The following is a 24,686-nucleotide window of genomic DNA, read 5'->3' on the forward strand; positions in this document are numbered from 1 at the left end:
GAATTCAGAAATAAAAGTCTGGCTCTGTTTCAGTTTTTCCTGTTCTTTTCATAATGGCCTGCTCTTGTCTTTGTATCTTAAACATTTTAAACCTACATATTTTAAAGCCACTTTCACATCCACAGCTGAGGAATCCCTGGCCACCTGCCTCTTGCCTTTGCTCACTTGCAGCAGTGAGTCTCTGTGTGTGTCTTACCTTCGTCTGTGAGCTCTCTGTGGTTCTGGTACAAACCACAGCCCAGGACGCACATCCCAGCTCTGGACCCACCAGCAGGCAGTTTTTCTAGACGTGATAAGGGAGGAAATGGCCCTTTCTTAGATTCTGACTTTGTGCAAGGAGCTCACTTCTAGCCTCATGAGCTCCAGTTCCTGAGCAGGTCCTAAACCCCAGCCTTCGGGTGTGTATTCATCCCTGTGCCCCTGTGGGCCTCATGACTTCTGATCACTGAATACCACCCTTGCTTTGCATGATAGCTTTGTTATGGGCACCTAGAGAGCATCCTTTCTTACTTTGAGGTTAGTTGTGTTTTTGTGGTTTTTTTTTAAGTTTTTTAAATTCAGAATTTCTGTGTTAGGGGTATGGAAGGGCATCCTCATGTCTCATCCATCTTCCATGCTGACTGAAGTTTCTTTCACTCTTTAAGTCAACTCCGAAAGAGTAAAAATATGTGAATTTTGGTTTTCTTTAAATCTGCCCTGTTCATTAGGGTAGCCACAAGCCGTATGTAGCTATTTAAATTTAAGTTAGGTAAAATTAAACAAAATTTAAAATTAAGTTCTTTCATTTCACTAGGCATATTTCAAGTGCTCAATGGCCATGTGGCTAAGGGCTGCCATATTGCATGGTGCAGATACAGATGGTCCCCATCACCACAGGAAGTTCTGTTGGGCAGCTTTGCTCTAAGCTGTTTCCCATTTCCTAACTCACTTTCTCTTCCTCACACAGGTCTACTTTGCTGTCTATACCTTCAAGGCACGGAACCCAAACGAGCTGAGTGTGTCAGCCAATCAGAGACTCAAGATCCTGGAGTTTAAAGATGTTACAGGAAATACAGAATGGTGGTTAGCCGAAGTTAATGGGAAGAAGGGCTATGTTCCATCCAATTATATCTGCAAAACTGAGTACACCTGAACCTGTTCTGCCTCCCATTCAACCTTGCTGCCTTTGCTTCCTTGTGCTGAAGGGTCCTGGTGTCCACTGAGAGGGCGCCTGCTCTTGAGACACTGGCCCTGCCTGCATGGCTTAACCATGGCACACTGGGGCACAAGATAAGTCTTGCTCTCTTTGATTGGGTTGTCAACCTTGATGCTTGCTAGAATTTCTAGAATTTGAAATGGACCCTGGGGCTTGCAAGTGATTCAGTGACCGTGAGAAGAGAGGCCAATCCTGGGGTCAGCTTTTGGAAACGAGAAATTTCCAGTCAGAAGACCAGTATCCAATATATGCTGGAAGCTGTGCTGTAGCATTAGAAGAAGTTGGCGTTGGTTGTGCCATACTGAGTTTGGGGTGGCCCCATGCGCCATGATCGACTGACCGGAAACTGACTTGGATGAAAAGAATTCTCTGGGAGCCCTTTCAGGCTGCGCCTCTGCATGTGGCAAGGAGTTTGTCGACCTTGTACCAAATCTGGTATTTTAAAACCTCAGTGTCTGGCACACATTCACACACACACTCCTTATTTCTAAAAGTCCCTAAAACGCTACCACCTGTAATCTTTTTCTTATTTATTTCACTGCACTTCCAGATAGCTTGGGCAAAATTCAACTACTTTCTTTCTCCTTTTAAAAAATGTTTAGGGTCTTTCTTTTCCTTGAACCTTCATCTGAAAGGTTCTCTTCCTGTTAGGTGCTATCCTCCACACCTTGCTGACAGTCATCTCTACTTTATATGGTCTGTGCGTGATAATGTCTCCTGGCCTCTCTCCTGAAGCTCAATATCTGATAGACTTTCCTAGGAGAACAGGATCAGAGCTCCCACCATTTCATTAGAGGGATTCATTCTGCGATGGGCTGAAGCCATTCCAGCCTGCTGGGAGACTGGGTGCCTCTCCCCTTCATCCAAGCACACTACTGTCCACAGATGCAGAAAACATAACGCGTGTGTCTTATTTGAATTCGGATAAGCAGTCCCAGAAGTAGCTTATCCTAGACTTGGAAATAAGCATTTCCTGTTTCATCAGCCCCCGTGCTTCAGAGACCGTGGTCTAAGCCAAACAGAATCTAAAGTGCCTGATTGTGCCTCCCTCCGCCTCAGGAAGATATTTACTAATCCTAACACTAAGAATCTCCCCCTGAAGTTTCTATTTGAGCAGGGCTCTGATTCTTAAGGTCCGCCCCAGATAGAAAGCCTACCTTGGAACAGGAAACCGTGCATTTTGTCTTTTAAGGGAATTAAGAACAGCCTTACAGACCTTGCTCCTCCAAATGCACCTTTGCCTTAAAGTTATGATGAATTGGGAGACACCTGTGAACTCCTTGGCCCCCCGAGTCTGCTGGTTGGTCAGAAGGAAGCAACGCAAGAGTCTCTTGTGAATAGTGTTTATATCTAGAGATGTTTATATTTAAGTAGTTATTTTATAAATAAAAGCATTTCTAAGGGCCATGAGTATGTTTTCTTGATTTCCCTCCATGTTTAGCCTGAACCTTCTCGCGTTTCTGGGGGTAACTTCTTGACAATTCAGTGATGCTCAGATCCCAGGAGATGGGAGAGACAAACTGAAGAAACTCAGGTCAAAAATTCATTTTGTCGGGACTTCCCAGGTGGCGCAGTGGTTAAGAATCTGCCTGCCAATGCAGAGAACACGGGTTCGAGCCCTGGTCCAGGAGATCCCACATGCAGCAGAACAATTAAGCCCGTGCGCCACAACTACTGAGCCTGCGCTGTAGAGCCCGCAAGCCACAACTACTGAGCACGTATGCCACAACTACTGAAGCCTGCACGCCTAGAGCCCGTGCTCCGCAACAAGAGAAGCCACCACAATGAGAAGCCCACACACTGCAACAAAGAGTAGCCCCTGCTCGCCACAACTAGAGAGAGCCTGCGTGCAGCAATGAAGACGCAGCCAGAGATAGATAAATAAAATAATTATTTTTTAAAAATTCATTTTGTCAAATATAATTTCAGCAGAATCACTCTATACTCAAAATATGTCTGTGCTGCAGGCCTCTTCATTAAGCCATTTCCTATGATAAAATCCTAGCAAAACAGAAAAGCTGGAATCTTGAAGAGGTAAGTATTTCCCAGCCATTACAGATGTGGAAACTGATGCACTAGTGATGAACTAACAAGTCCACACAGCAGCTCAAGCCAGATGGGGGGTGGGAGGGGGAGAATTAGCAGGAGCACTAGCAGAGGTGGCACTGAGGACAGTGGGTGACAGAAGTATCACCTGATACTGTTAAGGAATAGAAAATGTAGGTGAATAGACAGCCTCCGTGGGAAAGAAACTTACAGGCCAGTGAGGCCAACTCTTTCATTTTATGAGGTAGGAAGATGGGGTCCAATGACATTGTGACTTGCCCAAGTCTTACATCAATTTCTGATGGATCCTGAATTTAAACTTATGCCTCAGGCTGAGCCTTTCCATCTTGTTCTGGAGCCAGATTGACTTCAGACACTTAAGAGCTTTGTGACCTTGGCAACTTACCTAACCTGTGCTTCAGCTTCCTCATCTAAAGTAGAGAAAATACTACTGCCTGCCTTACAGGGTTGTGGTACGGATGGAATGAGTTAATACATGGAGAATGCTAGAACGCTAGCACATAGTGAACAATAAACTGGAGAGCCCCGAGGCCCAAGTCAAGGAATTTAGATTTCATGAGAAACTCCTTATTACCTAGGTGGATTCCTTGTAGGAAAGCTAAATGATAGCAGGATGATTTGGAGGGAGGACAGATCGAAGGCCGGAAAAATCTAAGAAAAAGTTAACTGATGGGGCTTAAGATTGCTTGAGAATGGAAAAAAGCAGCAACATCCTATAAAGAATATGAAATTGAAGAAATGATGAATCCCTAACAAAGGGGAGATCATTGGGATGGTAGCAAGTTTATGAAAAGATGAGTATTGTAAACACTAGATGTCTGCTAAGTCTTGCTTTTTCTTTATTTTTATTTTTAATTTATTATTTTTTATTGAAGTATAGTTAATTTACAATGTTTCAGGTTATACAGAAAAGTGATTCAGTTATACATATATATTCTTTTTCAGATTCTTTTCCATTATAGGTTATTACTAGATATTGACTCTAGTTCCCTGTGCTATACAGTAGGTCCCTGTTGTTTATTTTATATATAGTGATGTATATCTGTTAATTCCAAATTCCCAATTTATCCCTGCTCCATTTTCCCCTTTGGTATACCATAAGTTGTTTTCTATGTCTTTGAGTCTATTTCTGTTTTGTAAATAAGTTCATTTGTATCATTTTTTTAGATTCCACACATAAGTGATATCATACAATATTTGTCTTTGACTTCACTTAGTATGATAATCTCTAGTTGCATCCATGTTGCTGCAAATGGCATTATTTCATTCTTTTTATTATGGCTGAGTAGTATTCCATTGTATATATGTACCACATCTTCTTTATCCATTCATCTGTTGATGGACACTTAGGTTGCTTCCATGTCTTGGCTATTGTAAATAGTGCAGCTGTGAACATTGGGGTGCCTGCATCTTTTCTAATTAGAGTTTTTGTCTTTTCCAGATATGTGCCCAGGAGTGGGATTGCTGGATCATATGGTAGCTTTATTTTTAGTTTTTTTAAGGAAACTCCATACTATTCTCCACAGTGGTTGCTAGGTGCTTTTTTTTTTTTTTTTTTAGTATTTGTTTATTTAGGCTGCGCCAGGTCTTAGTTGCGGCACGTGGGATCTTTGTTGCAACATGTTTAGTTGTGGCATGTGGGCTCTTAGTTGTGGCACGTGGACTCCTTAGTTGTGGCATGCGGACTCCTTAGTTGTGGCATGCATGTGGGATCTAGTTCCCCGATCAGGGATCGAACCCAGGCCCCCTGCATTGGGAGCATGGAGTCTTACCCACTGGACCACCAGGAAAGTCCCTAGGTGATTTTTTAAGTGTGGTCTTCAGACCAGCAGCATCACCATCCGTGTACCCTGGGAGCTCGCTGGAAATGCAGGCCCCACCCCAGGCCTACTGCATCAAGTTACCAGGTGATGTGTGTGCATGTTATATTTGAGAAGCACCTGTGTAGGCAGTTATTTTTAGTAGAACTTTCTACTGTTGGAAAAGTAGGAATTACAAAAACCAAGGAAGGAAAGGGTGTCAGATGTTTCCTGCACAACAGAAGGAAATGTTGAAGAAAATTTCCAAATCCAGTTTGCCTGCTTGCTTCCTGTCATGAATTTGCTCCCTTTCCTGCCTGGAGGTAGCTCTTCAGTTATGCTTTCTCCCAAGTGTCCTCGGAGAACAGGGAGTGGTGGTGGGAATCTATCATCATCTGAAACGTGTAGATTTCTGACCTCCCTCTCAAGATTGTTGTGAGAACAAATAAGATGATTCTGCAAATTTTTGTGAACTGTGAGTTCTAGAAATACATGGTTTTAGTAAAGATTGAATTTTGTGTCACCCTTTTAATTAGTTGTGAAGCTGGAACTCTGTGTGCATTTTGTTTCGGGGTCAGGAGTACAAACAGGCTCTAGAAGAACACGGTGTGCTCTGAATTGTGTTTCATTTGCAGAACCTTAGGCCTGAGGACCGAGAAACCTTGAGCATCATATACTTAATTCTAAATCCTCTCTCTGGTCGCTACACACAACTCAGGATTTTAAACTCTCCCATCTATTAGTACATCATATTGATGAAGTTTGTACTGTTTCACCTGGGCTGGGTGTGGCGGACATTCAGTGCCACAGAGCAGGGATGATCATCTCCAATCTCCAATTAGCGCTGCTTTGTTTCATCCAGCCCACTGTGATTGTTAGTGAAGATCAGTAGTAGTGTTTCGTGAGTATCAATAAGGGAGTTTTCTACAACAGATTGCAGGCTTTGCAAGCTGCATAGGAATATCTATTCCTTAGTACCACTCAGAGGTGACCCTGAAGGAGCAGGTAGTGCTTTCCCAGAGGTAAGTTGTGCCGTGGTGGTAGGAGCGAGCAACGTGTTCATTCGGGAACGATTATTGGTAGCAGGCAGGTGCATGGGACTCAGCAGCAGACCGTGGGGGTCTGCAGACTCAGCAGGACCATGTCACAAGGCACTGCCTGTGCACCACCCGCCTGGGTGTCCCCTGGGACTTCAAGAGGCGTCAAGCTCTAATCCTTCCCCGTGGCAGCCCTTCCCCGGCTCCAGGATCAGGGAAGCTGAGCGTGAAAGATTACCGATCTGTCGTGGCCGCCTCCTGTCGTCAGAATCACTGTGACTCATTTGAACAAAGGACCTTCCTGCAGCCTCTCAGGTGAGATCAAAAGATTGCCTCCAAATAGGATTAAGCTGAATAAGATCTTTGCAATTTGACAGAAGGGGTGATAGCCATGAGCACTGAAACCGTTTCTAGCTGGGCTTTAAAGATAACATAATCCTCTACAAATTCACACTGCAGTGGGATTCAGTGAAGGTCAATGAATTACTAAACTGATTTCAGTTGGAGAATATTGGCAATTTTAATCAGAGCTGCTTGGGCTTATGGTATTGTATTAGTTTCCTATTGCTGCTTCAACAAATTACTGCTAACTTAGTAGCCTAAAACAACAGAAATTTATTGTCTTATGGTTCTGGAGGTCAGAAGTTTGACATCAGTCTCACTGGGCTAAAGTCAGGGTTGGTAGGGCTGGTTATTTACAGAGACTTCAGGGGAGAATCTGTCTCCTTGCCTTTTCCAACTTCTAGAAGCTGCCTATGTTTCTTGGCTTGTGTTCCCTTCCTCCATCAAGCAGCATAGCATCTTCAGATGTCTCTGTTTCTGTCATCACATCATCTTCATTTTAACTCTGACCCTCCTGACTCTTATTAAGGATCCTTGTAATTACACTGGGCCCACTTTGGATAATTTCCCATCTCAATATCCTTAATCACATCTGCGAAGTCCCTTTTGCCATGTAAGGTAAATCCTCAGGGTTTTGAGGATTCAGACATGGACATCTTTGGGGACCATTATTCTATCTACTGCAGGTATGGAGCCACATGACATTTTTGAGGCAAATTGTCTTTCTGAGAATGGAAACATGATCCAGTCCAGACTACACTGTTGATTCTGGAGCAGGAATTGGCAAACCTTTTCCATAAAAGGCCAGATAATAAATACCTTAGGCCAGCGGCCCCCTACCTTTTTGGCACCAGGGACTGGTTTCATGGAAGACAGTTTTTCCATGGACGGGGCGGGGATAGTTCAGGTGGTAACGTGAGCGACTGAGAGTGGCAGTTGAAGCTTTGCAAGCTTGCCCGCTGCTCACCTCCTCCTGGGCGGCCTGGTTCCTAACAGGCCGAGGACGGGTATGGGTCCACGGCCTGGGGGTTAGGGACCCCTGCTTTAGGCTTTTCAGGCCATACAGTCTGTCACAACTCAACTCTGCCACTGTAACGCAGAAGCAGGTATAGATAATAGAGAAACAAGTGAGCATGGTTGTGTTTCAAAAAAACTTTATAAAAACAGCAGGCCGGATTTTGCTCTTATGCCATACCCCTAACTCTACGTCCCGCTAAAACAAAACGGTTCTGTGCCACCATTAACGTTGAAGCCACATATGCAGAAAAATTAGACGCTTTGATGAAGGAAAATGAAAAGCTAGCCAAAGTGGAATTGGTTTACAGATTCGAACTAATAAATATATCAGTCTAGCAGATATTTATGGAACTATGAGAGATCTTTATGATGCCAGAATGTAAACCCTGACAAACCAGATCACAGTTTACTTGCAAACTAACAGAGGAGCCAGCAGGCAGGAATGTTAGCACGAAGTACCAGGGGAGATATCTGTGCTCAGAGGTACAACCAGAGGACAACTCGACAGTCTTTTTTTTTTTTAATTTTTCTTTTCTTTTTGAATTTTATTTTTTTATACAGCAGGTTCTTATTAGTTATCTATTTTATACATATTAGTGTATATATGTCAATCCCAATCTCCCAATTCATCACACCACCACCCACCCTCTACTTCCCCCCTTGGTGTCCATGTTTGTTCTCTACATCTGTGTCTCTATGGCTTGCAAACTGGTTCATCTGTACTATTTTTCTAGATTCCACATACATGTGTTAATATATGATATTTGTTTTTCTCTTTCTGACTTCACTATCACAGTCTCTAGGTCCATCCACGTCTCTACAAATGACCCAATTTCGTTCCTTTTTATGGCTGAGTAATATTCCATCGTACATATATACCACATCTTCTTTATCCATTCATCTGTCGATGGGCATTTAGGTTGCTTCCATGACCTGGCTATTGTAAATAGTGCTGCAATGAACACTGGGGTGCGTGTATCTTTTTGAATTATGGTTTTCTCTGGGTATCTGCCCAGTAGTGGGATTGCTGGGTCATATGGTAATTCTATTTTTAGCTTTTAAAGGAACCTCCATAGTATTCTCCATAGTGGCTCTTATCAATTTACATTCCCACCAACAGTGCAAGAGAGTTCCCTTTTCTCCACACCCTCTCCAGCATCTGTTGTTTGCAGATTTTCTGATGGTGCCCATTCTAACTGGTGTGAGGTGATACCTCATTGTAGTTTTGATTTGCATTTCTCTAATAATTAGTGATGTTGAGCAGCTTTTTATGTGCCTCTTGGCCATCTGTATGTCTTATTTGGAGAGATGTCTATTTAGGTCTTCTGCCCATTTTTGGATTGGGTTGTTTGTTTTTTTTAATATTGAGCTGCATGAGCTGTTTATATATTTTGGAGATTAATTCTTTGTTGATTCGTTTGCAAATATTTTCTCCCATTCTGAGGGTTGGTTTTTTGTGTTGTTTATAGTTTCCTTTGATGTGCAAAAGCTTTTAAGTTTCATTAGGTCCCCTTTGTTTATTTTTGTTTTTATTTCCATTACTCTAGGAGGTGGGTCAAAAAAGATCTTGCTGTGATTTGTATCAAAGAGTGTTCTTCCTATGTTTTCCTCTAAGAGTTTTATAGTGTCCGGTCTTACATTCAGGTCTCTAATCCATTTTGAGTTTATTTTTGTGTATAGTGTTAGGGAGTGTTCTAATTTCATTCTTCTACATGTAGCTGTCCAGTTTTCCCAGCACCACTTATTGAAGAGGCTGTCTTTTCTCTATTGTATATTCTTGCCTCCTTTATCAAAAATAAGGTGACCATATGTGCATGGGTTTATCTCTGGGCTTTCTATCCTGTTCCATTGATCTATATTTCTGTTTTTCTGCCAGTCCCATATTGTCTTGGTTACTGTAGCTTTGTAGTACAGTCTGAAGTCAGAGAGTCTGATTCCTCCAGCTCTGTTTTTTTTCCCTCAAGATTGCTTGGCTAGCATAGCACAGGGAGACCAGCTTGGTGCTTTGTGACCACCTAGAGGGGTGGGATAGGGAAGGTGGGAGGGAGACGCGAGAGGGAGGGGATATGGGGATATATGTATACATATAGCTGATTCACTTTGATATACAGCAGAAACTAACACAACAATGCAAAGCAATTATACTCCAATAAAGATGTTAAAAAAAAAAAAGGTTGCTTTGGCTATTCGGGATCTTTTGTGTCTCCATACAAATTTTAAGATTTTTTGTTCTAGTTCTGTAAAAAATGCCATTGGTAATTTGATAGGGATTGCATTGAATCTGTAGATTGCTTTGGGTAGTATAGTCATTTTCACAATATTGATTCTTCCAATCTGAGAACATGGTATATCTCTCCGTCTGTTTGTGTCATCTTTGATTTCTTTCATCAGTGTCTTATAGTTTTCTGAGTACAGGTCTTTTACCTCCTTAGGTAGGTTTATTCCTAGGTATTTTATTCTTTTTGTTGCAGTGGTAAATGGGAGTGTTTCCTTAATTTCTCTTTCAGATTTTTCATCATTAGTGTATAGGAATGCAAGAGGTTTCTGTGCATTAACTTTGTATCCTGCAACTTTACCTAATTCATTGATTAGCTCTAGTAGTTTTCTGGTGGCATCTTTAGGATTCTCTATGTATAGTATCATGTCATCTGCAAACAGTGACAGTTTTACTTCTTCTTTTCCAATTTGTATTCCTTTTATTTTTTGTCTTCTCTGATTGCCATGGCTAGGACTTCCAAAACTATGTTGAATAATAGTGGTGAGAGTGGAAATCCTTGTCTTGTTCCTGATCTTGGAGGAAATGCTTTCGGTTTTTCACCATGGAGAATGATGTTTGCTGTGGGTTTGTCATATATGGCCTTTATTATGTTGATGTAGGTTCCCTCTATGCCCACTTTCTGGAGAGTTTTTATCATAAATCGGTGTTGAATTTTGTCAAAAGCTTTTTCTGCATCTATTGACATGATCATATAGTTTTTCTTCTTCAATTTGTTAATATGGTTTATCACATTGATTGATTTTTGTATATTGAAGAATCCTTGCATCCCTGGGATAAATCCCACTTGGTCATAGTGTATGATCCTTTTAGTGTACTGTTGAATTCTGTTTGCTAGTAGTTTGTTGAGGATTTTTGCATCTATATTCATCAGTGATATTGGTCTGTAATTTTCTTTTTTTAGAGTATCTTTGTCTGGTTTTGGTATCAGGGTGATAGTGGCCTCGTAGAATGAGTTTGGGAGTGTTCCTTCCTCTGCAATTTTTTGGAAGAGTTTGAGAAGGATGGGTGTTAGCTCTTCTCTAAATGTTGGATAGAATTCACCTGTGAAGCCATCTGGTCCTGGACATTTGTTTGTTGGAAGATTTTTAATCACAGTTTCAATTTCATTACTTGTGATTGGTCTGTTCATATTTTCTATTTCTGCCTGGTTCAGTCTTGGAAGGTTATACCTTTCTAAGAATTTGTCCATTTCTTCCAGATTGTCCATTTTATTGGCATAGAGTTGCTTGTAGTAGTCTCTTAGGATGCTTTGTATTTCTGCAGTGTCTGTTGTAACTTCTCCTTTTTCATTTCTAATTTTATTGATTTGAGTCCTCTCCCTCTTTTTCTTGATGAGTCTGGCTAATGGTTTATCAACTTTGTTTACCTTCTCAGACAACCAGCTTTTAGTTCTATTGATCTTTGGTATTGTTTTCTTTGTTTCTATTTCATTAATTTCTGCTCTGATCTTTATGATTTCTTTCCTTCTGCTAACTTTGGGTTTTGTTTGTTCTTGTTTCTGTAGTTCTTTTAGGTGTAAGGTTAGATTGTTTATTTCAGATTTTTCTTGTTTCTTGAGGTAGGATTGTATTGCTCTAAACTTCCCTCTTAGAGCTGCTTTTGCTGCATCCCATAGGTTTTGGATCATCGTGGTTTGTTGTCATTTGTCTCTAGGTATTTTTTTATTTCCTCTTTGATTTCTTCAGTGATCTGTTATTTAGTAATACACTGTTTAGCCTCCGTTTATGTGGGTTTTTTTTTTTACGGTTTCTTCCCTGTAATTGATTTCCAATCTCATAGCATTGTGGTCAGAAAAGATGCTTGATACGATTTCAGTTTTCTTAAATTTTCTGAGGCTTGATTTGTGACCCAAGATGTGATCTATCCTGGAGAATGTTTCATGTGCACTTGAGAAGAAAGTGTATTCTGCCACTTTCGGGTGGAATGTTCTATAAATATTAAATCTATCTGGTCTAAAGTGTCATTTAAAGCTTGTGTTTCCTTATTAATTTTCTGTCTGGAGGATCTGTCCATTGGTGTAAGTGAGGTGTTAAAGTCCCCCACTATTACTGTGTTACTCTTGATTTCCTCTTTTATAGATGTTAGCACTTGCCTTATGTATTGATGTGCTCCTATGTTGGGTGCATATATATTTATAATTGTTATATCTTCTTCTTGGATTGATCCCCTGATCATTATGTAGTGTCCTTCCTTATCTTTTGTAACATTATTTTAAAGTCTATTTTGTCTGATATGAGTATTGCTACTCCAGCTTTCTTTTGATTTCCATTTGCATAGAATATCTTTTTCCATCCCCTCACTTTCAGTCTGTATGTGTCCCTAGGTCTGAAGTGGGTCTCTTGTAGACAGCATATATGTGTCTTGTTTTTGTATCCATTCAGCAAGCCTGTGTCTTTTGGTTAGAGCATTTAATCCATTCACATTTAAGGTAATTATTGATATGTATGTTCCTATGACCATTTTCTTAATTGTTTTGGGTTTGTTTTTGTAGGTCCTTTTCTTCTCTTGTGTTTCCCACTTAGAGAAGTTCCTTTAGCATTTGTTGTAGAGCTGGTTTGGTGGTGCTGAATTCTTTTTAGCTTTTGATTGTCTGTAAAGCTTTTGATTTCTCCGTTGAATCTGAATGAGATCCTTGCTGGGTAGGGTAGTCCTAGGTTGTAGGTTCTTCCCTTTCATCACTTTAAGTACATCATGCCACTCCCTTCTGGATTGTAGAGTTTCTGCTGAGAAATCAGCTGTTAACCTTATGGGAGTTCCCTTGTATGTTATTTGTCATTTTTCCCTTGTTGCTTTTAATAATTTTTCTTTGTCTTTAATTTTTGCAATTTGATTAGTGTGTGTCTTGGCCTGTTTCTCCTTGGGTTTATCCTGCCTGGGACTCTGTGCTTCCTGGACTTGGGTGGCTATTTCCTTTCCCATGTTAGGGAAGTTTTCGACTATAATCTCTTCAAATATTTCCTCTGGTCCTTTCTCTCTCTCATCTCCTTCTGGGGCCCCTATAATGCGAATGTTGTTGCCTTTAATGTTGTCTCCGAGGTCTCTTAGGCTGTCTTCATTCTTTTTTCTTTATTGTGTTCCGTGGCAGTGAGTTCCACCATTCTGTCTTCCAGGTCACTTATCTGTTCTTCTGCCTCAGCTATTCTGCTATTGATTCCTTGTAGTGTATTTTTCATTTCAGTTATTGTATTGTTCATCTCTGTTTGTTTGTTCTTTAATTCTTCTAGGTGTTTGTGCTTTAATTTTTCTAGGTCTTTGTTAAAGCATTTCTTTGCCTCCATTCTTTTTCCAAGGTCCTGGATCATCTTCACTATCATTATTCTGAATTCTTTTTCTGGAAGGTTGCCTATCTCCACTTCATTTAGTTGTTTTTCTGGGGTTTTATCTTGTTCCTTCATCTGGTACATAGTCCTCTGCCTTTTCATTGGGACTGTCTTTCTGTGAATGTGGTTTTTGTTCCACAGGCTGCAGGTTGTAGTTCTTGTTACTTCTGCTCTCTGCCCTCTCAACTCGACAGTCTTTACAGATGGATACCAACAGTGTTGTTTCCCAGTGAGAACAAGTGACTATGGGCTTGAGCAGCAAATAAACATTCCAAAGACTGCTGCTCTGACAGAGCCCGTCATCCACAGGACAAGTGGATCTGAAATCAGTGACAGTGGTTATCAGGCAGAATAGCCAGATGGCTATCATGATGAGGACCAAGGTGACTGTCTATTCACGAGATTACCAGTGTGTCAACCAGGGCCTTAACTGTTAAAGTTGAAGAAAGGAGCAGTATTAGTCTTTTTTTTTTTTTTTTTAATTCAGTGAGAGCCAAAGTAGTCTTTTTTTTTTGGCTGTGTTGGGTCTTCGTTGCTGTGCGCGGGCTTTCTCTAGTTGTGTCAAATGAGGGCTACGCTTCATTGAGGTGCGCAGGCTTCTCATTGTGGTGGCTTCTCTTGTTGCGGAGCACGGGCTCTAGGCATGTGGGCTTCAGTAGTTGTGGCGCACTGGCTTAGTTGCTCTGCAGCATGTGGGATTTTCCTGGACCAGGGATTGAACCCATGTCCCCTGCATTGGCAGGCGGATTCTTAACCATTGCACCACAGTGAAATCCCCCAAAATAGTCTTAAGAAAAATACTATATACTCTTTTTCTAACTAACTCCCTTTTTTCTACTTCATTCCTAAGTACTTTTTCACTGTAGCATTTAAATTCTACAGCATAACCCATTATTTGCATACAAAGTAAAAAGGAATACTATGAAAATGGAGTGCTTCTTACAGCCAATTCTTTCATGCATTTTTACAACTTTTCATTAGTCTTCAAACAATATGAAGCCTTTCAAAAACTGGTTTTAGTGTCTAATTTATGTGGAAGACTAAATCCACGTTGATGGTTTTTGCTAACTAAATCTAAGTTGCAGCAGTTTAGGAATTTAAATGTCAGTGTTTGTACAATATTGTTTGTTTGCTAATTTTTAGGTAAAGTCATGATCAGTGTGAATTTGTGATTAAATGTATTCATTTGTTACCTAAAAGGAACAAATTTCTTCAGAGGGTGTTTCAAAAGGTACTTTTACAAAATTAGCTGGCAAAAAATTTAGGTTTGATTGGTATATTTAGTCTTTCTGTTGGAGTTATTTTGTCATCTTCAATCCTGTTGCTGTACTCTTGGCATACATTTTTCCCACTGTATTTTGTATAAATATTTTTTGAACACTCAAAAACAAGTGAGTAGGGCTTCCCTGGTGGCGCAGCGGTTAAGAATACGCCTGCCAATGCAGGGGACATGGGTTCGAGCCCTGGTCCAGGAAGATCCCACATGCCGCAGAGCAACTAAGCCTGTGTGCCACAACTACTGAGCCTGCGCTCTAAATCCCTCGAGCCACAAATACTGAGCCCGTGTGCCACAACTACTGAGGCCCACGCACCTAGAGCCCGTGCTCCGCAACAAGAGAAGCCACGGTAGTGAGGAGCCCGTGCACGGCAATGAAGAGTAGCCCCTGCTCGCCGCAACTAGAGAAAGCCCACGCACAGCAAGGAAGACCCAACACAGCCATAAATAAATAAATAAATTTATTTTTTTAAAAAAGATGCATATCAAAGGAATATTTTCAACGAGCCCAGGCTCTTGCATATTCCCATACATAGAAAAACACTAAAAAAAAAAAAAAAAACTAAAACAGAAACAAGTGAGTAGCTACTATATTCTAGCCACTGGAGATATAAAACAGAGTAAAAAATTGTTTTCAAGAGGCTCATAGCTTAGTGAGGGAGATGCAAACAGAAAATTATCTAACAAAATAAATACAGTAAAAGCAAATTAAGTGTGCTGAGGAGCATTATTTAGTTGTAAACAACAATCCCCAACTCGTAAACTTAAGCAGAAATGAAGTTTTCAAATAATAATAGGTTGCTCACCGACTCTTTGGGAGGATAAAAAAGCCAGATTTGAGTCTTTGAAGCCAGGAACGATGCTCAGTATCACACCACAACATCACTGGATCCTGCTACTAGTCACCACCACTGCCTACCTCTGGACAATGACAGTGACTGACGGTCACCTTTGCCAGAACACATTTCCCTCTTTCTTGTCTCCAGCATCTGAATCAAAATCTGGCACAGGTGTATCTGATTACTGGAAACTCATCACAGTGCTGCACCCTGGTCTCCCACAAAGAATCTTAAGTTGGAGGAGTCCATGTAGAACTGAGGTTCAGGTGCAGAGCTGCCCAAAAGATTGAAAATCCACTGCAGTGCTGAAGCTAGCCTGGTGGTTGAGAGGAGAGGGAATCAGGGAAGGCTCTTGGGAGAAGATGACTTCTTACTGAGTCTTAATGAGTTAGTTAGTTAGAGGTAGTCATGGGATTCCAAACAGAGGGGATAGATAAGGAAAAGGCTAGAGTCAAACAGTAATTGTGTGTATGGGGAATCTAAAAGCATTTTAATGTTGCTGGAGCTTAACATGAGGTATGGGAGTTGGAATAAATGAGACTGGATTGGATGTTAGGGAGCTTCGTTATACCATACTAAGGAATTTTAACTTTATTCTGGATAGCTATTGAATGAAGGGTTTAAGCAGAAGAGTAACCTGGTCAGTTTTTCATAATAGATCACTCTGGTAGCCACTGGTGGATATATTTGAGGAAAACAACACTGGAAGTAGGGATACCTATGCCCTCAGTCCAGGATGGAAGTGAGGAGAAACTGAACTATGGCAAAAACAGTAGGGGTGCAGAAGTAAAACTGGAAGGGCTTGGGGGCTGATTGATCTGGAAAGAAAAGGAAAAGTTGCGAGTGATACACAGGTTTTCATTTTGTAGGACTTGTATGGACAATGATGTCACCACTTGAGTTAGAAAGTACAGGCAAAAAATCTTTTTAGAGGGGAGAAAGAAGTAGACAGGTCTGGGCAGACTCTGGGAGGGCTCACACTACGGAGTACTTCCCAGAACTTCTGCTGCCAGTGTCCTTGTCCCCACAGTGAGCCACAGCTTCCACCTGCCTCTGCAGGAGAGCCTCCAACACTAGCAGAAAAAAAAACTTCTTAAAAGCATTGCAGTGACCTGTCGCTCCCATCAGGAAACTTGCATAAGCCTCTTAGATAGACTCATCCACCAGAGGGCAGACAGCAGAAGCAAAAAGAACCACAATCCTGCAGCCTCTGGAACAAAAACCACATTCACAGAAAGACAAGATGAAAAGGCAGAGGGCTATTTACCAGATGAAGGAACAAGATAAAATGCCAGAAAAACAACTAAATGAAGTGGAGATAGGCAACCTTCCAGAAAAAGAATTCAGAATAATGATAATGGAGATGATCCAGGACCTCGGGAAAAGAATGGAGGCAAAGATCGAGCAGATGCAAGAAATGTTTAACAAAGACCTAGAAGAATTAAAGAACAGAGACGAACAATACAATAACTGAAATGAAAAATACACTAGAAGGAATCAGTAGCAGAATAACTGAGGCAGAAGAACGGATAAGTGACCTGGAAGACAGAATGGTGGAATTCACTGCTGCAGAACAGAATAAAGAAAAAAGAATGAAAAGAAATGAAGACAACCTAAGAGACCTCTGGGACATTAAACGCAACAACACTCACAGTATACGGGTCCCAAAAAGAGAAGAGAGAGAGAAAGGACCAGAGAAAATATTTGAAGAGATTATAGTCGAAAACTTCACTAACATGGGAAAGGAAATAGCCACCCAAGTCCAGGAAGCGCAGAGAGTCCCATACAGGATAAACCCAAGGCGAAACACGCCGAGACACATAGTAATCAAATTGGCAAAAATTAAAGACAAAGAAAAATTATTGAAAGCAGCAAGGGAAAAACGACAAATAGCATACAAGGGAACTCCCATAAGGTTAACAGCTGATTTCTCAGCAGAAACTCTACAAGCCAGAAGGGAGTGGCATGATATACTTAAAGTGATGAAAGGGAAGAACCTACAACCAAGATTACTCTACCCAGCAAGGATCTCATTCAGATTCGATGGAGAAATCAAAAGCTTTACAGACAAGCAAAAGCTAAGAGAATTCAGCACCACCAAACCAGCTCTACAACAAATGCTAAAGGAACTTCTCTAAGTGGGAAACACAAGAGAAGAAAAGGACCTACAAAAACAAACCCAAAACAATTAAGAAAATGGCAGTAGGAACATATATATCAATAATTACCCTAAACGTGAATGGATTAAATGCTCCAACCAAAAGACACAGACTTGCTGAATGGATACAAAAACAAGACCCATATATATGCTGTCTACAAGAGACCCACTTCAGACCTAGGGACACAAAGACTGAAAGTGAGGGGATGGAAAAAGATATTCCATGCAAATGGAAACCAAAAGAAAGCTGGAGTAGCAATACTCATATCAGATAAAATAGACTTTAAAATAAAGAATGTTACAAGAGACAAGGAAGGACACTACATAATGATCAAGGGATCAATCCAAGAAGAAGATATAACAATTATAAATATATATGCACCCAACATAGGAGCACCTCAATACATAAGGCAACTGCTAACAGCTATAAAAGAGGAAATCAACACTAACACAATAATAGTGGGGGACTTTAACACCTCACTTACACCAATGGACAGATCATCCAAAATGAAAATGAATAAGGAAACACAAGCTTTAAATGACACAACAGACCAGATAGATTGAATTGATATTTATAGGACATTCCATCCAAAAACAGCAGATTATACTTTCTTCACAAGTGTGCATGGAACATTCTCCAGGATAGATCACATTTTGGGTCACAAATCAAGCCTCAGTAAATTTAAGAAAATTGAAATCATATCAGCATCTTTTCTGACCACAATGCTATGAGATTAGAAATCAGTTACAGGGAAAAAACCATAAAAAATACAAACACATGGAGGTTAAACAATACATTACTAAATAACCAAGAGATCACTGAAGAAATCAAAGAGGAAATCAAGAAATACCTAGAGACAAGTGACAATGAAAACATGATGATCCAAAACCTATGGGACGCAGCAAAAGCAGTTCTAAGAGGGAAGTTTATAGCTATACAAGCCTACCTAAAGAAACAAGAAAAATCTCAAGTAAACAATCTAACTTTACACCTAAAGGAACTAGAGAAAGAAGAACAAACAAAACCCAAAGTTAGCACAAGGAAAGAAATCATAAAGATCAGAGCAGAAATAAATGAAATAGAAACTAAGAAAACAATAGCAAAGATCAATAAAACTAAAAGCTGGTTCTTTGAGAAGATAAACAAAGTTGATAAACCATTAGCCAGACTCATAAAGAGGGAGAGGACTCAAATCAATAAAATTAGAAATGAAAAAGGAGAAGTTACAACAGACACTGCAGGAATACAAAGCATCCTAAGAGACTACTACAGGCAACTCTATGCCAATAAAATGGACAACCTGGAAGAAATGGACAAATTCTTAGAAAGGTATAACCTTCCAAGACTGAACCAGGAAGAAATAGAAAATATGAACAGACCCATCACAAGCAATGAAATTGAAACTGTGATTAAAAATCTTGCAACAAACAAAGGTCCAGGACCAGATGGCTTCACAGGTGAATTCTAGCAAACATTTAGAGAAGAGCTAACACCCATCCTTCTCAAACTCTTTCAAAAAATTGCAGAGGAAGGAACACTCCCAAACTCATTCTATGAAGCCACCATCACCCTGATACCAAAACCAGACAAAGATACTCTAAAAAAAGAATATTACAGACCAATATCACTGATGAATATAGATGCAAAAATTCTCAACAAAATACCAGCAAACAGAATCCAACAACACATTAAAAGGATCATACACCATGACCAAGTGGGATTTATCCCAGGGATGCAAGGATTCTTCAATATATGAAATCAATCAATGTGATACACCATATTAACAAATTGAAGAAGAAAAACCATATGATCATGTCAATAGATGCAGAAAAAGCTTTTGACAAAATTCAACACCCATTTATGATAAAAACTCTCCAGAAAGTGGGCATAGAGGAAACCTACCTCAGCATAATAAAGGCCATGTACAACAAACCCACAGCAAACATCATTCTCAATGGTGAAAAACTGAAAGCATTTCCTCTAAGATCAGGAACAAGACAAGGATGTCCACTGTCGCCACTATTATTCAGCATAGTTTTGGAAGTCCTAGCCACAGCAATCAGAGAAGACAAAGAAAAGGAATACAAATTGGAAAAGAAGAAGTAAAACTGTCACTGTTTGCAGATGACATGATACTATACATAGAGAATCCTAAAGATGCCACCAGAAAACTACTAGAGCTAATCAATGAATTAGGTAAAGTTGCAGGATACAAAGTTAATGCACAGAAACCTCTTGCATTCCTATACACTAATGATGAAAAATCTGAAAGAGAAATTAAGGAAACACTCCCATTTACCACTGCAACAAAAAGAATAAAATACCTAGGAGTAAACCTCCCTAGGGAGACAAAAGAGCTGTATGCAGAAAACTATAAGACACTGATGAAAGAAATTAAAGATGATACCAACAGATGGAGAGATATACCATGTTCTTGGATTGGAAGAATCAATATTGTGAAAATGACTATACTACCCAAAGCAATCTACAGATTCAATGCAATCCCTATCAAATTACCAATGGCATTTTTTACAGAACTAGAACAAAAAATCTTAAAATTTGTATGGAGACACAAAAGACCCCGAATAGCCAAAGCAGTCTTGAGGGAAAAAAATGGAGCTGGAGGAATAAGACTCCCTGACTTCAGAGTATACTATAAAGCTACAGTAATCAAGACAATATGGTACTGGCACAAAAACAGAAACATTGATCAATGGAACAAGATAGAAAGCCCAGAGATAAACCCACGCACCTACGGTCAACTAATCTATGACAAAGGAGGCAAAGATATACAATGGAGAAAAGACAGTCTCTTCAATAAGTGGTGCTGGGAAAACTGGAGAGCTACATGTAAAAGAATGAAATTAGAACACTCCCTAACACCATACACAAAAGTAAACAAAATGGATTAGAGACCTAAATGTAAGACCAGACAGACACTATAAAACTCTTAGAGGAAAACATAGGAAGAACACTCTTTGACATAAATCACAGCAAAATCTTTTTTGATCCACCTCCTAGAGTAATGGAAATAAAAACAAAAATAAACAAATGGGACCTAATGAAACTTCAAAGCTTTTGCACAGCAAAGGAAACCACAAACAAGACGAAAAGACAACCCTCAGAATGGGAGAAAATATTTGCAAACGAATCAACGGACAAAGGATTAATCTCCAAAATATATAAACAGCTCATGCAGCTCAATAGTAAAAAAAAAACAAAAGACCCAATCCAAAAATGGGCAGAAGACCTAAATAGACATTTCTCCAAAGAAGACTTACAGATGGCCAAGAGCTGCTCAACATCACTAATTATTAGAGAAATGCAAATCAAAACTACAATGAGGTATCACCTCACACCAGTTATAATGGGCATCATCAGAAAATCTACAAACAACAAATGTGGAGAAAAGGGAACCCTCTTGCACTGTTGGTGGGAATGTAAATTGATACAGCCACTATGGAGAACAGTATGGAGGTTCCTTAAAAAACTAAAAATAGAATTACCATATGATCCAGCAATCCCACTACTGGGCATATACCCAGAGAAAAGCATAATTCAAAAAGACACATGCACCCCAATGTTCATTGCAGCACTATTTACAATAGCCAGGTCATGGAAGCAACCTAAATGCCCATCGACAGACGAATGGCTAAAGAAGATGTGGTACATATATACAATGGAATATTAATCAGCCATAAAAAGGAATGAAATTGAGTCATTTGTTGAGACGTGGTTGGATCTAGAGACTGTCATACAGAGTGAAGTAAGTTAGAAAGAGAAAAACAAATACCGTATATTAACGCACATATGTGGAACCTAGAAAAATGGTACAGATGAACTTGTTTGCAGGGCAAAAAATGAGACACAGATGTAGAGAACAAACGTATGGACACCATGCAGGGACAGCGGCGGGGTGGTGGTGGTGGTGTGCTGAATTGGGCGATTGGGATTGACATGTATACAGTGATGTGTATAAAACTGATGACTAATAAGAACCTGCTCTATAAAAAAAAAAAAGTAGACAGGTCTGTCAAGGTAGGGTGATTTGCATGTCAGACACCTGAAGGATATCCAGGTGATAATACCAGAAGCAACTGAATATATGAATCTCAAAACTGGAGCAGAGGAAGAGGCTAGAAATGAGAATCGTATGTGTAGAAGTTGAAACCACAAGAGTGTATGAAATCAATTACAGAGAAAATATAGAGGAACTGGGGGGTCAAGAACAAAAACATAGGGACATCTTAATGCTTCAAGGATAAGCAGCGAAGAGGACCTCAGAAGGAAAGTAGGAAAAAGCGATTATGTTGTAAGTGGTCCATAGTGTGGATTGGGTTACCCGGGTCCTGGGCCAACAGAAGATCTGGAGGGGAGGAGTCGTCATCAAAGTTTTGGATCCAGGCTGGTTCTGGTTCCTTCCACCTTCACTGGATGTCTGAGTCATCACTACTGAGAAAAAGATAACGCTTCCCCTCTCTTCATCTGCATCCACAGGAGAAGGTAGATCGAAAACCCTCTCCCATTATAGGAAAAAGAAGAAATCATTAGATCAAATCAGGAAGTTGGTTTCTGGCCCTGGCTCTGCCATGAACACTCATGTTTTGACTCCGGATATCATATAACCATTCTCAGTCTGGTGCTTATCTAAAAAATAAGGGACTTGAACTGGATTATCTCCAAGGTTGTATCTATTCGGTTAGTCAGGAGACAAAAACCACAGGTTATTTTAATAGAGCAATATAAAGAATCATTAAATAGGCATTGAAGAAAGGGCCAAAGGAAAACAAGTATCAGCTAGCAAGGGCAAAAGCAAACATCACAGTTAGGGCTGCGGGAACAAAAGGGAAGAGGCTGGCGTCACTGAAACTGAAACCCAGACTTCCCAGAAGGGGGCGCTGCTCCGCTGGTGCTGGCAAGACCACACTGGTTTTGTCAGTATTGGAAAAACTGCCACTGCGGGGAAACCAACATTGCTAGAGTGATGCTGATGGGATTAGAGCAAATAGGAGGAAACTTGTCCCTTCCTCATCCTGCCTTGCAGCTGTATAAGCCCCTCATTTAGGAAGTTTAAGTCTCTGAGCATCTCATTCAACAAATAGCTACAGTGATGAATAAATAAAAATCTTTCATAACTGCATCACTGAAATGGAGGTAAGGAATATGCTGAACCCAAAATAATGTGACACAAAAAACCCTGGAAGGAGAAGAAGGGTCAAGGCTTAGGGTGACTTCTGAAACCTGGAGACCTTGACCTTTGTGGACAACAGAGGATACTGAGGCAAGAGAGAACGCCAAGGCTTGCCAAAGATGGAGAAGCTACAGGAGACCCTCTGACGAACCCGAGCCCGAAAGGGCTGTACTGTGGTATACAAGTGAGTGAAGAATAAACCCCGCCACGCGGAAGGAGTCAACAAGGCCACGTGTCCATCTCCAACCTGCTGCTAGATCAAGGGGAAGAAGCTCCCTTGAGATTCTGTAAACCACAAGCTGGCTCTCGCACAGGACTGTGGCCTGAAGTCCCACTAACTGTAAGGTTTGAAACCCCTTAGTGAAGTATTTAATTCAAATTGTTTCTGGGTAATGCCCCCAGGTGGCAGGCAGAAGCTTTCACAATTCCTCTTAAGAGAGCTCAGATTCAACTCAGGCCTCAAAGAATGTCCACAGGTAAAATGCTAACACAATATTGCAAATCAACTATACTTCAGTTTTTAAAAAAATGCTAAGGAGATTGAGCAACTTAAGGTAAACATTCACAAGGTATCCAAGGAAATAAAGCACCGTGAACAAGAACCAGCAGACACCGCATACGGAAACCTCAATGGTAACCAGGGAACTATACATTTAAAAACCTCAAGGAGACACCAATTCATACTCATCAGATTGACAAAAATGTTTTAAATTGGCATTAACAGTTTGGCGTTGCCTACTGTATGCATTTAAACATATGCACACCTCCCATTCCTTTACGTTATGCCTAAAGAAACTCTTACACATGTATCTTAGGAGTTATGTACCAGAATGTTCATAGCAGTACTGTTCATAACAGGGAAAAACAACAAAGCCTGGAAATAACCCCACTGCTGACCAACCTAAATTGGATAAACTGGCGTTTTCACACACTGCTGTACTACAGAGCAGTGAGAATGAACCAGCCTCACGCATGGACGTGCATGAATCTCAAATATAATATTGAACAAAAGAAGTCATAGAAGAATACATGCAGTATGAGTCAGGCCATTCACAGAAGCTAAAAATATGGTACATGTTGTTTAAGGAAAGTGGCAAAACTAAAACAAAAAGCAAAGCAATAATTATCACAAAAATTAGGATGGTGGTGCTTTTTGTGGGGTGTGGGTAGCAAGGAGGTACGATCAAGGTGGATCATAAGGGGTTTTCTGATGTAGCTGGTAATACTCATTAAAAAAAATCTTGGCTGGCAGGGACGTGGGTGTTCACTTATGATCCTTATTTAAAACATGCATTTTACACACACTTTTATATGTATGATACGCTTCACAAAAAATAAGGAATGATCCTAGTAGTCCTTCTCTAACCTGTAAGATTTGCTGTCAGAATGCTGTGCAGTTCGTATTTTCAATGCCAGCTTCTTGGGCCATAAAATAAAAGGGGCCAGTGTTTTTCAGCAGTTCTTCAGGGCTGCCATACTCTACAATCTTCCCATTGTCTAGGACCATTACCCTGAAACAAAAAAGAGAGAAGTCTTAGAAAGCAGCGTCTCAAACCTTGGCATTTATAATAACCAGAACTAAGTCTCGATATTGTTACCAAGGCTGTTGCCCCAGAATCATACCCCTGCCCCTCCCCTCAAATGGAAACCAAGTGCTCGTATCTAAGTTTCAGGAGGAAGCTGCAAAGAGAAAAACAAGAACTGGTTAGAACAAACTAGGCCCAAGGTGGTGGAAGATTTGATTTCCAGTAGATCTTGGGCCTCATTATGCTTGTTGTAATATATTAGCATGCTGAATGACACACCTACCAGCACCATGATATGGACAATTGCCATGACAACAACCAGAAAAGCCCATACAAGGACTGAAAAGGAGGGTTGCATCAGTTCCCGTCCAAACCACACCCCTCCTTCTCAGATTAGTCATAGATATTCCTCCCACTCTTTCCAATTCCCTCCCTTTTCCCCTCAACCCTCCTATATAAATGGTGTCTCCGCCCAAATCGGGTTGAGAAAGTTGATTTGTGAACTAATTCCCACTTCTCCATTCTTTGGCCATTGAATAAAGCTTGTGCTGGAAAGTCTTAGCATCGGTTTTGTTATTGGCTGTGCGAATCTGAGCGGAAAAAGAAGCTCCCTGGCCAAGACGAGGGGTCTCTGGGCTAG

The 24,686-nt window shown here is 40.5% G+C and overlaps 2 protein-coding genes across 13 annotated transcripts in view; one reads left to right on the forward strand and one right to left on the reverse strand.

Annotated features, from left to right (window-relative positions):
* The window catches only part of LOC118882312 (dynamin binding protein), a 141,605-nt gene that overhangs the window by 113,724 nt on the left and 3,195 nt on the right, over window positions 1-24,686 (forward strand). For 11 of the 12 annotated variants that reach the window (XM_036827842.1, XM_036827844.1, XM_036827846.1 and 8 more), the window contains one exon: window positions 947-2,814. In XM_036827842.1, coding sequence (XP_036683737.1) covers window positions 947-1,132 — 186 coding nt within the window. In that variant the 3' untranslated portion in view covers window positions 1,133-2,814. Of the gene's footprint in view, window positions 1-946; window positions 2,815-4,703; window positions 4,739-6,147; window positions 6,414-24,686 lie in introns of those variants that run through there. The other variant, XR_005016757.1, reaches the window with a different exon arrangement.
* The window catches only part of ABCC2 (ATP binding cassette subfamily C member 2), a 64,193-nt gene continuing 60,935 nt past the window's right edge, over window positions 21,429-24,686 (reverse strand). Inside the window, 1 exon segment of the mRNA XM_036827854.1 lies at window positions 21,429-24,031. Coding sequence (XP_036683749.1) covers window positions 23,902-24,031 — 130 coding nt within the window. The 3' untranslated portion in view covers window positions 21,429-23,901.

The sequence above is a fragment of the Balaenoptera musculus genome, chromosome 16, assembly GCF_009873245.2.
Source record: "Balaenoptera musculus isolate JJ_BM4_2016_0621 chromosome 16, mBalMus1.pri.v3, whole genome shotgun sequence".
Classification (NCBI taxonomy): Eukaryota; Metazoa; Chordata; class Mammalia; order Artiodactyla; family Balaenopteridae; genus Balaenoptera; species Balaenoptera musculus.